This window comes from Mobula birostris, chromosome 5, assembly GCF_030028105.1.
Source record: "Mobula birostris isolate sMobBir1 chromosome 5, sMobBir1.hap1, whole genome shotgun sequence".
NCBI lineage: Eukaryota > Metazoa > Chordata > Chondrichthyes > Myliobatiformes > Myliobatidae > Mobula > Mobula birostris.
In genome coordinates, this window is record NC_092374.1 from 129,533,739 (window position 1) to 129,548,869 (window position 15,131).

General features: G+C 43.5%; 1 protein-coding gene across 2 annotated transcripts in view; it reads right to left on the bottom strand.

Moving 5' to 3' along the window:
• Positions 1-6,140: 6,140 nt before the first annotated feature.
• LOC140197970 (N-myc-interactor-like) overlaps positions 6,141-15,131 on the bottom strand; it is a 58,809-nt gene continuing 49,818 nt past the window's right edge. For both annotated transcript variants that reach the window (XM_072258660.1, XM_072258659.1), the window contains 2 exons: positions 12,766-12,875; positions 6,141-6,771 (listed from right to left, as the gene is read on the bottom strand). In XM_072258660.1, the coding sequence (XP_072114761.1) occupies positions 6,574-6,771; positions 12,766-12,875 (308 nt within the window). In that variant the 3' untranslated portion in view covers positions 6,141-6,573. The remainder of the gene's footprint in view (positions 6,772-12,765; positions 12,876-15,131) is intronic.

Sequence of the window (15,131 nt, forward strand, 5' to 3'; positions counted from 1 at the left end):
AACAACATTCATCAGGCTTCAGCATTCCTCTATCTTCCTCAAACCTTACCACCTCTGAATACACTGCCCTCCACTCTCTCTGCACCAATTACAACCTGCAAATAGGGTGCTGTTGAAGTGTGGTGGACTGACCTCTATCTTGCTGAGACTAGGCATCAACTCTCAGACACCTCCTCTTACCTACCCCTTGAGAAGGATCCCACTCTGGCCAATCAGAAAAATGTCTCCAACTCCATCACCAACCTCATCAACTCTGGAGAACTGCCATCCACTGCCACCAAACTCATAGCTTCCTTACCCCACCCTGCTCATTTCTACCTTCTAGCCAAGATCCACAAACCTGACTATCTGGGTATGCCCATTGTCTCTTCCTGCTTGTGCCCCCCTGAACTTCTGTCTTCATATCTCGACTCCATTCTATCCACCTTGGTTCAGTCCCTTCCCACCTAGATCCATGAAACTTCTCGTGCTCTCAATCTCCTCACTAATTTTCAATTCCCTGGCTCTGACCACCTCATTTTCACCACGAATGTCCAGTCCCTATGCAGCTATATTCCTCATCAAGAAGGTCTCAAAGCTCTCCACTTCTGAACAAAAGAACTAACCACTTCCCCTCCACCACCGCTCCATCTGGCAGAACTGGTCCTTACCCTCAACGATTTTTAGCTTGGCTCCTCCTACTTCCTCCAGACTTGAGGGGCAGCCATAGACACCAGCATGGGCCCCAGCTATGCCTGCCTTTTGGTTCGCTACGTAGAACAGTCCATGTTCCAAGCCTTCTTCAGTAATGCCCATTCTAGGTTCCTTTCAGCCTTAACCCATGACCTCTAGCTGTAGTCTCACCCAACCTCGCTGGAAAAAGTCTGCTTGCACCTAACCTATCTATACCCCTCAATTTTCTACCTTCTAGGGAATAAAGATCTAACCTGTTCAACCATTCCCAGTAACCCAGGTACTCGAATCCTGGCAAAATCCTTGTAAATTTCCACTTCACTCTTCCAATCTTATTTACATCTTTCCTCCAGGTAGGTGACAAAAACTGCACGTAGTAATCTAAATTAAGCCACACCAACATCTTATACAACTTCAATACAACATCCTAATACCTGTACTCGATACATTGATTTATGAAGGCCAATGTGCCAAAAACTTTCTTTATGGCCCTATCTACCTGCAATGCCACTTTCAAGAAATTATGGATCTCTATTCCCCGATCCCTCTATTCTACCACCCTCCTCAATGCTCTACCACTCACCTTGGAAGACCCACCCTGGTTGGTCCTCCCAAAGTACCACACCTCAAACTTGTCTGCATTAAGTTCCATCTGCTATTTTTCAGCCAATTTTTCCAACTGGTCCAGATCCCACTGCATGCTTTGATAGCCTTCCTCACTGTCCACTACTCCCTTAAACTTGGTGTCATCTGCCAATTTGCTGATCCAGTTTACCACATTCTTTTCCAGATCATTGATATTGTGACGAGAATACAAATAGATTAAGATGTTAGCTGTCCTGTGCTGGCACCAGTGGGATCAGCAGTTGGTCTGCCACCTGCCTTCAGAAGAAAGAGAGATAAGGAAAACAATGGAGCAGCATTTGGAGATGTTAATGAAGGGACGGGAGAGTTTAACGGAAGGAGAGCTGTCAAGATCGGCTCCCCCTTTGAACCCTGAACTGTTTGAAGTGATGGACAGGCGATACCCCAGCAGGGGGATAAAAAGGGACAGGTTCGCTAAGGCAGACACACACGACACCACGAGGTAACGAGACCCTGGAAGCGGTGCGCCTCCCACAAGTCGGTGGGAGTTTTGGAGGGCCGTTCGCGGGACCAAGCCATAGATGCACAGGGTGGAAAGGTATGATCGGCGGGAACCTGGTGTGTGTCCGCCCATGCCTGGGTGCCAGGTTCACCGCAGAGAAACGATCGTATCTGGAAACGGAGGGGTCACGGTTGGTGACCTCAGAAGATATCACAAAGGGCTTGCCCAAAAGCTGACTGCGAAGAATATCGAAGGTCTGTGTGGAAGCCGTTTGAATATTCATTCGTTTTTGCTCTCTCTCTCCTTCCCCCCACTGTCCATCTCCCACGGCAGTGATTACTGTGAACTGAACTTTGCGTCACTTTGAAACTGGTCATTTACCCCTAGACGACGATAGAGCTTGATTGATCCTGTTATCCTAATTCTGTGTACATGTGTGTTTATCATTGCTGAACTGTTGCATTTATTATCCTTTTGATTAGAGTACTATGTTGCTTGTTTCTTTAATAAAACTTTCTTAGTTCTAGTAATCCAGACTCCAACTGAGTGATCCATTTCTGCTGGTTTGGCAACCCAGTTACAGGGTACGTAACAATATAGATGACAAACAAAAATGGACCCAGCACTGATCCCTGCTGCACACTACTAGTCACGGGCCACCATTCAGAGAGGCAACCATCTCCTACCACTCGCTGGCTCCTCTTGTGAAGCCAATCTCTAATCCAACTTGCTACTGTAACACGCTGTAAGGTTCCACTGCTAGGGTAATGGCTTCCCTGTAGCAGCATTGTTTGGGTTATGACTGGAGATAACGGGGCATGTTAGCCAAAGAGCAGGATGTTGTTCTTTCTTATGTGTCTGGAGAGGGATATTGTGGTCATTTGCCGGGGAGAGATGAGGAGAGAAGACGCGAACAGAAAGAGATTTGTTGAAAGTTTGAATGGGCGGGCCATTGATTTGACTTCAGAACAGTCAGGTTATGGTAAACTTGGGGAATGGAGTCATTAGTAGCTCCTAATTGATCCACCACTCAGTCCTACCCCTCCTTTCCCTCTGCCTTCACGATGATGGCAAACTGACACAAGGCCTTCACCCCTGGGGCAGGAACGCTCTCCCACTCCTCGTCCCTGACCAGTCCCTCATATGCCCATCAGGACAAAGCATTAGCATCAGTGTTCCTCCTTCCCAGCCGGTATTTCAGGCTGAAATCACAGGCAGACAACACCGCCAACCACCTGTGGCATCCAGTTTCACTGAGGTCAGCGTGCAAGTTAGGGGGTTGTTGTCCATCCTCACCTCAAACTTTGTCCCGTAGAGGTAATCACTCAGCTTATCCACCACCGCCCATTTCAACACCAGAAATTCCAACTTGTGCGTGGGATAGTTTTTCTCGGAGGGCGACAGACTCCAGCTGACAAACGAAACAGGCCTCAACCCGGAGCCCTGATCCTGATACATGACGCCCCCAGAACCCTCTTGGCTGGCATCCGCGTGCAGGTCAGATGGTAATCGGTGGTCCACAAAAGCCAGCACCGGCGCCTGGGCCAGCAGCTCCTTCAGCCACTGAAAGACCTCCTCACATTTTGCATCCCACCTCGGTCCAAAGGGCTCTGACGGGCTAAGATACTCTGCACCCTCCTGTCCTTTTTTCCCCTCCCTTTCTTCCCCAAGGGAGGGTAGCCACACAGAAGCTGATCCAAAGGATGATTTTCCCGTAGCCTTTCACGAACCTCCGATAGTAACCACAGAACCCGAGGAATGAGCGCAGAGCGCTCACAGTCTGGGCTCTTGGCCAAGTGGTAACCACCTCTAACTTAGCTGGATTTGTACCTACTCCATCCCGTGAGACTATGTGCCCAACATAGCTAACAGACCTTTGGCAGAACTGGCATTTGTCTAGGGAAAGTTTTAACCCTTCAGCTTTCAGCAGCCTCACTTCATGTTCTTCCAAGGTGGATCCAAACACTGTGAGGTCGTCCAGAAATACCAATACCTCAAGCAAGTTCATATCCCCTACCGTTTTCTTCATGACCCGCTAGAATGTTGCAGGAGCTCCCAAGATGCCTTGGGGCATCCTTTCGAACTGGAAAAGTCCCAGAGGACATATAAATGCCGTCTTCTCTTTGTGGGCCTCACTCATGGGGATCTGGTAATATCCACTCCTCATGTCCAGCACACTGAACCACTTTACACTACTCAGGCAGGCCAGCGTGTCTTCAGTCCTCAGGACAATATACTGGTCATGGATGGTGTGCCTGTTCAGAGTCCTATAGCCGACACACATCCGTACCTCCCATTCTTCTTTTGGGCCACTACTATTGGGGTCGTATAGGGGCTTCGGGACTCAGTGATGATCCCAGCTTCCTTCAACTTACACAGATGCTGCTGAATGTCCTCCACCTCTGCAGGGGCCAGTCGCTGCGACCTCTCTCTGAACGGGGTGTCCTCGATACATTGCTGGGAACGTGTTCCCCAGAGACACCAGGCTGTTCCCTCTCTGGGTCTCCTCCAAGTTTTCCCAACAACCCGGTCTGTTTAGGTACCCGGGGGCTCAGTCTCCTTCTAGCGTTACACTTGCTGCCAGCAGCCCTCCATATTGTCCATCCCCTTAGAGGCTCTACCCCCAGAATCATATGGGGGGGGGGGGTCACACCCGCTGATAACAGCTGAAACATCTTTGTTCTCAACTCTGCCACAAACTCCCCTACCACTCCCTGGGGTAGGCTATCTGTGGTCACTTCACCGCAGGAGACTACTACCGAGGACTGTACCCTGCTGACAGATCCCTCCCATGCCTCTGACACATTCTCTTCCCGTACCTCTCTGATCAGCTCAACAAAAGATGGAGGGTGCCACGTCTGCCAAGCAGAATCAAGGAAATAAGAGGAGGTACGATCAAAAGGCGAGGTTCTCCCAACTCCTGCTGGGAGACCAAGTCCTCAAAAGATATTTGGGGCTATTTGGAAAGCATAAGTTGGGAGACCACCAGATAGGCTGGCCTACGTAGCACCAGGGGAGCAGAGTGTGACCCCTACCGTTTTGGGGAGCTATGTCACTGCTTTGTACACCCAGATTGGACTTTGTGTTTTGCAGGAAGGATTGGCAAATTATCTCAACGTCATGAGGATTTTTTTCTTTTTTTTTGCAATTAAATGATTGAGCTTTATAGTTCTTAATTTGACTATACGGTTAGTAAAGAAACAAAAAAAAAGGGCCCATTCTCATGAAACAGTCTAATGTGCAAACGTTGGAGCTCACTGATGAGGCCGTTCATCCACCATCGACCTCCTCCGATCGTCACTGACCTTATGACCCTCGCTCCAAGTCCACTCCGTCCAGCAGTCTACCCAAATGGTCCATGCCAATCAATCCTAGGTTCCCATCTGATCCACGCCAACCCACCTTAGGCTCCTACCTGAGCTACTGATGAACACTGGAAATCTGGAGCAACACCAAATACTGGAGTGGTTTGAGCAGCATCTATGGAGGGAAATGGACAGTCAACATTTTGGCCTTGAGACTCCTCATCAAGGAAAGAGAGAGTTGAGATGGTCAGTAAAATATGTAGGGAAAGGGGTGGAGGAAGAACTGCCAGGTGATGGGTGGATACAGGTGAGAGGTGGGTGATAGGAAAGTGAGGGATGGGGGTGAGTGGGAATGACACAAGAAAATGGAGGGTGATAGGTGGAAGTGAAAAAGGACTGACAAAGATGAAAACTGAGATTAGTGGACTAAGAAACAAAGGGAAGGAGGTGAGGAGAGGAACTGGAGGGAGGAATTTGTAGGTGATGGGCAGACTGAAAGGCAAAGGGGAGGAGGTAGAGTAAAGGTGAACATAAGCCTCCTCCTGTGTCATTCATTTTCTTTGATTGTCCGATTACAACTTTCATTGATGGAAACTAATAACCAATGTAGATTAAGAATTTTCTTCTACAGCAATGATTTTGAGTTTAAATAATAGCCAGTGTTTTCATAAACAGAATTATTTCAGAGTGCAATTTTAACTGAATGCAGAGACAAAAGCTGAGTTTGTTTGATGCAGAGGCAGCCTTTTTTATATAAATAAAGTTCTTGTAGAACCTACAATCTGAAGTAAAGTAGTTCAAAAATTTTATTACAACCAATTCTGAATTAAACCTGTTGTGTATTTAATATGTAAGCTCTATTTCAGTAACCTTGTACATCTATTGGTTGATTAAGCAGTTTTGTTTATCTAAATAATTATGGGTTATATGTATAAATATGTGAATTACATACATCATCACACTACCACGATACATGTGCGCCTCGCTTAACACAAAGTTAGATTCGCATTTCAGACTCCCATGTCTTCCTTTGAATTAGTTTAATGTTTTGAAGTTACAGAACATAACAAAATCAATTAAAATATACTATATTTATTATGTTGATACAGCAATGTAAATACACAAAATACACAAAAGAATATGTCACAGTTTTATGTTAATCCAATAAATCTGTTTCTGCTACAAATTGATTAGTTTTGTCAAAGTTAAAGAATATGAGTATTAAATTATTTATCCAGATGTACAACTGGATTAAATGGGATCGCAGTGTTTTATTGCATATTGAAGTATAACACACACGTGCACATATTTACAGAAAATAAATGCATTATCGCAAAGATACATAAAGAATGTAACTGTCTCAGAAGAAAACAAAAATGGTAAGAGAAGACTTATAAAGGCTACCAGTAAGAATGAAAAAATGTTTAATTATATCAATGGCAAAAAAGAAAGTGCAATGAAAGAGACCAATTACTTAAGAAGACCAGTACATTTGCTAAAAACGGAATATCACTTTTCTGAAGAATCCTCTTCTAAGTACACCAAGAGATGTTTGTCTTTTGGTACATAATTTATATCCTCAACTTCACCACCCTGTTTGCTTGGTTTCTGAAAATGGATCTTAAGCTTGTCTTGTAATTCTTCTTCCTCCATTGTGCTCTTGATATCAGATAGCAGCAGCGTTCTCTTGCAAACACCATTAAATATCTGAAAGAAGTTCCAAGGTAACAGTGAAGAATAACAGTTGTTACAGAAGGTTTAGTGTAGTAAAAGTAATTTCAATGAAATATAAGCCACAACTGAATTCTGCGTTTTTACAATTACTAATGGCAAGACCGAGGAACTGACTGTGGACGTCAGGAAGGGGAGGTCGGTAAAACACGCATCAAACCTCATTGAGAGGTCAGTGGTGGAAATGGTGAGCACCTTCAAAGTTCAATGTAAATTTATTATCAAAGTACCATATACTACCTTGAGATTCATTTTCTTGCAGGTGTTCACAGTAGAAATACAATAGAATCAATGAAAAAACTACACTCAAACACCAACAACCAATCAATATGCAAAAGACAACAAACTGCAAATTCAAAACAAAACACAAATAATAGTAATAAATAATTAATACCGGAAACATGAGGTGTAGAGTCCATAAAAGTGAGCCCATAAGTTGTGCAATCAGTTCAGTACTGAGGTGAGTGAAGTTATCCATGCTGAATCAGGGGATTCAAATGGTTGAGGAGTAATAACTGTTCATGAATCTGGTGGTGTGCAACCCAACCTCAGGCTCCTGTACCTCCATCCCGTTGGGACTAGCAAGAAGGGAGCACGGCCTGGATGGTGGGGATCCTTAATGTTGGATGCTTCTTTCTTTTGGCAGCTCTCCTTGTGGATGTGCTCAAAGGAGGGGGAAGGTTTATGATGTCCTGGCTGTGGCCACTACTTTTTTTTAGACTTTCTGTTCTTGGGCATTGATGTTTCCATACCTGCCGTGATGCAACCAGTCAAGGTACTCACCAGTCAAGTGCCAGAGGATCAACATGTCGGAGGATTAATCCTGGTCCCAACACATTGATACAGTCACGAAAAAGGCACGCCAGTAGCTCTACTTTGATAGGAGCTTGAAGAAATTTGGTATGACTCAAAGACTCTTGCAAATTTCTACATGTACAGTGGAGAGCACTCTGACTGGGATACAGGCTCTACTGCACAGGATCACAAGACACTGCAGAGAGTTATAGACTCAACCACCATTAAAACCGTGGCAACATCCATCGCAGAAGACCCTCATCATCCAGTACATGCTCTCCTCTTGTTACTATCATCAGAAAGGAGGTAGAGGAGCCCCTGTCATCAGACTTTTGAACAGTCCACAAACCCACTAACACCTTTATTATTCCTTTTTCATGTTACTTTTTAAAAATAATTTGTAGTAAATTTATGTCTTTGCACTGTACTGCTGTCACAAAACAACAAATTTCATGTGATAATAAAACTGATTCTGAGTTACACAATGGCTAAGTACATTACTACACGGAGGTTCTGAGCTATTTTATACATGGACTGGAATGGTGTGCTAATACTGTCATGGGATGTCTAGGGATGTTTGTTTATATTGAATGGCAGATGTCCTTGGAAATAAAACTAACATCAACTGGGCTCTAATTATTCTTATACTAAAGGATTATTAGGCTATTCAGGGTGAATTCACAATAGGCTTGAAGACACAAAGGCCAAACCATAAAAGGTTCCTTCCCTAAAGTTCAAAGTTCAAAATAAATGTCACCATATATTACCGAGGTTTGGTTCTTGTGAACATTCACAGCAGATCCAAGAAACACAACAGACCACACCCAACAGGACAGATATCAATGTGTAAAAGACAACCGTGCAAATACGAAAGAAAATAGAACATAGAAAATAGGTGCAGGAGTAGGCCATTCGGCCCTTCGAGCCTGCACCGCCATTTATTATGATCATGGCTGATCATCCAACTCAGAACCCCGCCCCAGCCTTCCCTCCATATCCCCTGACCCCCGTAGCCACAAGGGCCATATCTAACTCCCTCTTAAATATAGCCAATGAACTGGCCTCAACTGTTTCCTGTGGCAGAGAATTCCACAGATTCACCACTCTCTGTGTGAAGAAGTTTTTCCTAATCTCAGTCCTAAAAGGCTTCCCCTCTATCCTCAAACTGTGGCCCCTCGTTCTGGACTTTCCCAACATCGGGAACAATCTTCCTGCATCTAGCCTGTCCAATCCCTTTAGGATCTTATACGTTTCAATCAGATCCCCCCTCAATCTTCTAAATTCCAACGAGTACAAGCCCAGTTCATCCAGTCTTTCTTCATATGAAAGTCCTGCCATCCCAGGAATCAATCTGGTGAACCTTCTTTGTACTCCCTCTATGGCAAGGATGTCTTTCCTCAGATTAGGGGACCAAAACTGCACACAATACTCCAGGTGTGGTCTCACCAAGGCCTTGTACAACTGCAGTAGTACCTCCCTGCTCCTGTACTCGAATCCTCTCGCTATAAATGCCAGCATACCATTCGCCTTTTTCACCGCCTGCTGTACCTGCATGCCCACTTTCAATGACTGGTGTATAATGACACCCAGGTCTCGTTGCACCTCCCCTTTTCCTAATCGGCCACCATTCAGATAATAATCTGTTTTCCTATTTTTGCCACCAAAGTGGATAACTTCACATTTATCCACATTAAATTGCATCTGCCATGAATTTGCCCACTCACCCAACCTATCCAAGTCACTCTGCATCCTCTTAGCATCCTCCTCACAGCTAACACTGCCACCCAGCTTCGTGTCATCCGCAAACTTGGAGATGCTGCATTTAATTCCCTCATCCAAGTCATTAATATATATTGTAAACAACTGGGGTCCCAGCACTGAGCCTTGCGGTACCCCACTAGCCACCGCCTGCCATTCTGAAAAGGTCCCGTTTATTCCCACTCTTTGCTTCCTGTCTGCTAACCAATTCTCCACCCACATCAATACCTTACCCCCAATACCACGTGCTTTAAGTTTGCACACTAATCTCCTGTGTGGGACCTTGTCAAAAGCCTTTTGAAAATCCAAATATACCACATCCACTGGTTCTCCCCTATCCACTCTACTAGTTACATCCTCAAAAAATTCTATGAGCTTTGTCAGACATGATTTTCCCTTCACAAATCCATGCTGACTTTGTCCGATCATTTCACCGCTTTCCAAATGTGCTGTTATCACATCTTTGATAACTGACTCCAGCAGTTTCCCCACCACCGACGTTAGGCTAACCGGTCTATAATTCCCCGGTTTCTCTCGCCCTCCTTTTTTAAAAAGTGGGGTTACATTAGCCACCCTCCAATCCTCAGGAACTAGTCCAGAATCTAACGAGTTTTGAAAAATTATCACTAATGCATCCACTATTTCTTGGGCTACTTCCTTAAGCACTCTAGTCATCCTATCATACCTATCATAGTCATAGAGTACTACATCACAGAAACAGGCCTTTCTTTCCTTCATCACTTACTCAGTAACCTCTCTACAATCTTTGCATTTCTTGCATTCCGCAAGAACCTCATTTGTTCCTTGCTGCCTGTACCTGCTATGCACTTTTTTTTCATCTTAACCAGGGCCTCAATTATTTCTCAAAAAATTAATGTTCCCTAAACCTGTTATCCTTGTTTTATTATTCTGACAGGAACATAATTCCACTTTTGAAGGCCTCCCATTTACCGAGCAGCCTTTGCCAGAAAACAACCAATCCCAATCCACGTTTGCCAGATCCTTTCTGATGCTCACTGACTGATTAACCAATCAATTGTAAGAATTTGCCCACAGCAATTGCAATTCAGTGTATGTGACTCTTCTGATAAGAAGTACATGCAATGTTCCATTTTTATTATAAGCATGTATCCATTTTTCTTTAATTAAAGTCCTTTGCACTTGCTATTTATTTAGAAGCTGTCACAATTTGCAAATACATATCTACTTTTCAGAAGTTTTCTTTCATCACAAAGATATCTTGGCTCTTGATATCTTCTGTACACTGGGTAGCAGGGTGGTGATATATCTCTACCAAAAGAAGTATAAGGTGTTCCTTCCATCCACTAGCCTGCAGGTCACCCTTGGGCAAGGTGTAGCACCTGCTTAGCAACCCCTTCCCCTGATCAGGGTCACATGAAGCCACGTGAGCAGGTGGTGGATGGTTCTATGAGCAGCTAGTGCATATTAAATGTCCTGGTGATGTGACCACTGATACCAGACAGATAATCTCTGAAGAGTATTGATAATGGCTGCAGTCACCTGTCTTGTAAAGACACTGCCCAGAAGGCGGCAATGACAAAGCACTTCTGTAGAAAATTTGCCAAGAACAATCATGGTTTCCATGAGCACCCACGTTATGACATGGCACATAATGATGATGATGATGTATGAGCTACAGATTGGATGATAATGATAATAATAAAGATGATGATGATAGTAATGGTGGAAAAGGGTTTCATGGACAGGTAGGGACAAATGTGAACCAACTGCACCTCTCTGATACACATGTCCAATGCTTAAGTTTTAATGTTAAAGGAACATGGATAAATTTTTAGCAAAGATTTGCTTTTAACCAGGTGGTCTGCTAAAAGCTAAAATGTCAAAAGCAGGCTTGGATTAGATCTTGTAGAGAAATAATTAACACTTAAACAAATATGCCACAAATTGCTCAGTAGGTTCAGGGACAAAGGGTTATACATAATCACTAAAACCGTTGCTTGCTTTATATTGTTCTCACATTTCTTTTAGACAAGATGGCAGAACAGTCTTAACCTTCCCATTATATGCTTTTTTATGTGCTACACTTAGACATCACCAGCCCACTAAATTCATCACAAGGTCAAAAATATCAACTAAGCCTGCATTAAATGCCAATCAATTGCAAATTCTGTGCAAACTCCAAAACATTAAATTTAAAACAATATTTATTTAGCGATACAGCACAGTAACAGGCCTTTCCGGCCCAATGAGCCCACACTGCCCAATACACCATGACACCAATTAACCTACTAACCCATATGTCTTTGGGACATGGAAGGAAATTGGAGAACCCAGAGGAAACCCATGTGGTCATGGCGAGAAAGTACAAACTACTTACAGGCAATGGTGGGAGTTGAACTTGCGTCGCTAGCACTGTAAAGTGTTACATTACCATGATGCCCCGATTTTTTATGACTCTTTTGTTCACTAACCATCTTATTTTGTATCTCAATTTCTTTCTAAAAAAACAATTTGCCTCCAATGTACTCACCTTCTTCTTTATTTGCCTTCCTAGCCCCTGTAATATTATTAATCTGGATCTTGTCAATCACAAAATCCCAAGATGCCCTCACCATATCCTTATTGGTCTGTACTTTCAGCAAGATATGTCCCTTTCATTTTAAGAAGACTACAATATAACAGCAAGGATGCGATGCTAGCTCTTTATAAGACATTGGTCAGATTGCACTTGGAACATTGTGTGCAGCTTTGGGCCGTTTATCTAAGAAAGGATGTGTTTGAATTAAAGATCGTACAGAGGATGTTTATGACAATTATCCTAGGAATGGAAGAATTAATGTATGAGGAGTACTTTCTGGCTTTGGGCCTGTACACTCTGGAGTTCGGGGGTGGGGGGGATCCCATTGAAACCTATCAAATATTGAAAGGTCTAGATAGAGTGGACATGGAAACAATTTTTTTTAAAACAGTGGGGGAGTCTAGGGCCAGAGGACACAACCTTAGGATAGAGGGATGTCCCTTTAGAAAATTGAGATGCAGAGGAATCTCTTTAGCCAGAGAGTGGTGAATCTGCAGAATTTTTTGCCATGTATTACTGTGTTTACCAAGTCATTGGTTATACTTAAAGCAGAGTTTGATAGGCTCTGTATTAATAAGGGTGTCAAAGGCAGGAGAATGGGGTTGAGAGGGAAAATAAGTCAGTCATGATCAAATGGCAGAGCAGACTTGATGGACCAAATAGCCTAATTCTGCTCTTATGTCTTATGTTCTTACAAAATATCAAATGGAAAATGACCAGGAAACACCTGAACAACAGGTTATATCATAAAATGTCTTGCTTCAGCAAATCTAGTCCATGCAATTCCAATTAACCATCAATTACACTGCAACTTTAAGTGACCTCTACATACAAAGATAAATATGTATCATTCTCACCTGAAATTTCTGCAAGTAACTATTCATTTCTGATTCCACAGTCAGCATACAATGTACTTGCCCACTTATCAGAAGTGGATATTCCTTCAGTTCTGTGACACGCCGAGCAACTGCAAAATAAAGTTCACAAAATGAGAAACACTTCTTCGTCTCTCTCTGTGGCCCTAGTGTTGCCAAAAGCACAGTTCCAACTCAGATACATGTTCAGCACCATGATACATTAACATAACTTCTTACTCAGCAGTGGATAGACTCTTAGTTATTTCAATTGCTAACCAAGATGCCCTCACTACTTGAGATGTCTCTTTTATATTGTATGGGAGATATATTGTCTGTGAAGAGTAAGAATTTCAGGTGTTATACTATATACATTCTCTGTTATTAAAATGAACATTTGAAACAGAAATAAAATGTAATTTTTTGGGGGGTCCTAATTACTCTTGAACTAAAGGATTACTAAACTATCTCAAATTATTTACAATGAGCTTGAAAATACATAAAGGCTAAATCATGTAAGGAAATCAGATTTCTCTCCTAAAGACTGTCATTCAACCAAATGTCTTTTTTAACGATATAGTATTTTTATCAATACCACTGTTACCATAGTTCATTTTATTAACCAACTTTAAAATTAAGTTAGTTGGTTATGTGCTGTGTTGTATGACGTGGGTGATCATGGTCTTTCTATGACCAGAATTTTTCTTGGCAAATTTTTCTACAGAAGTGGTTTGCCATTGCCTTCTTCTGGGCAATGCCATTAAAGATGGGTGAGCCCCCACAGTCATTATTGATACTCTTCAGAGATTCAGAGATTGCCTGCCTGGTGTCAGTGGTCGCATAACCAGCACCTATGATATGTATCAGCTGCTCATACGACCATCCACCACCTGCTCCCCTGGCTTCAGATGACCCTGATCGGGTGGGGGGGCTAAGCAGGTGCTACACTTGGCCCAAGGGTGACCTGCAGGCTAGCGGAGGGAAGGAACGCCTTACACCTTCTTAGGTAGAGACGTATTTCCACACCGTCACCCAAAGTAAGGTTATGTGCAAAAATAAAGGAAAGTATCTTAACAAATGTAATAGATTCTTTTGAACCACTCATCATGGATCTTTTTTTTGCAGCTTCTTTCTGCCATTATCATTTCTTCAGGTTCTACTGGTGGCCTTGACAAGAGTTCTCTTACTGTTTTGTGTTTTTTTTTCCCCAAGACATAGTCATATTCTTTGCATATAATAAATAGGGTGGCATGGTAGCAAAGTGGTTAGCACAACTCTTTACAGTACCGGCGACCTGGGTTCAATTCCCGCCACTGTCTGTAAGTCTGTACGTTTTCCTGTGACTGCGTGGGTTTCCTCTGGGTGCTCCAGATTCCTCCCACAGTCCAAAGACCAAAGGTTGATAGGCTAATTGAAAATTATGCTGTGATTAGGCTGGGGTTAAATTGGGGGTTGCTGGGCAGCATAGCCTGAAGGGCTAGAAATAATTAATGGCTTGGCCGGGCTGGGCTGGGCATCATTTAAAAAGTCTGCTTTGCCATTTCACCATGGCTGATCCATTTCCCTCTCAGCCCCAATCTCCTGCCTTCTCCCCATATCCCTTCATGCCCTGACTAGTCAAGAATAAATCAACCTCTTCCTTAAATGTACCCAATGACTTGGCCTCCACAGCCACTTGCGGCAGTGTATTCCATAGATTCACCACTCCCTGGCTAAAGAAAATCCCCCCATCTCCATTCTAAGTTGACGTCCCTCTATTCCGAGGCTGTGCCCTCTGGTCTTAGACTCCCCCACCACAGGAAACCTCCACTCCACATCCAATCTACTGAGTCCTTTCAGTATTCAAAAGGCCACTGAGTACACTGTATAGAAGCTTGCTAACTATATGAAGAAAAGCAGGAAATTATAGGTACAACAACATAAAATAGTCTGTACAGGGAAGAAGCAAAAAAAATGGAAAATTAAATTTGAGGTTATCGGCTATGCCAGGAAGAACAGAAAAGCAGAATATTACTGAAATCATATGACAGTGACAAATACCTAGGTTTTCTCACGGAATGAAATGAAAACCTCCAAGAGGACCACAACCTTGTCACAGGGTTTGGAGACTTGCATGCCTCATGACCCGGAGTTACGTTGGCTGAGTCAGGGCTTTGTGCTTTGGCTCTTGGTAGGGCCACAGATGCCACACAGGTCAAAGGATAGAGGCCAGAGGCCAGACTAAGAGTGGTCCACCAGACCTCCAGGTTCAGGGGTTCAGCTCGGGACTAACAACTCCGACTGGTGATAAAAAACTGTTACGGAAACAGCAATGAAGAATCCTTCTATGCCTGTGTGCGACTGTATGGACAGATAGAGATGGAGAACCT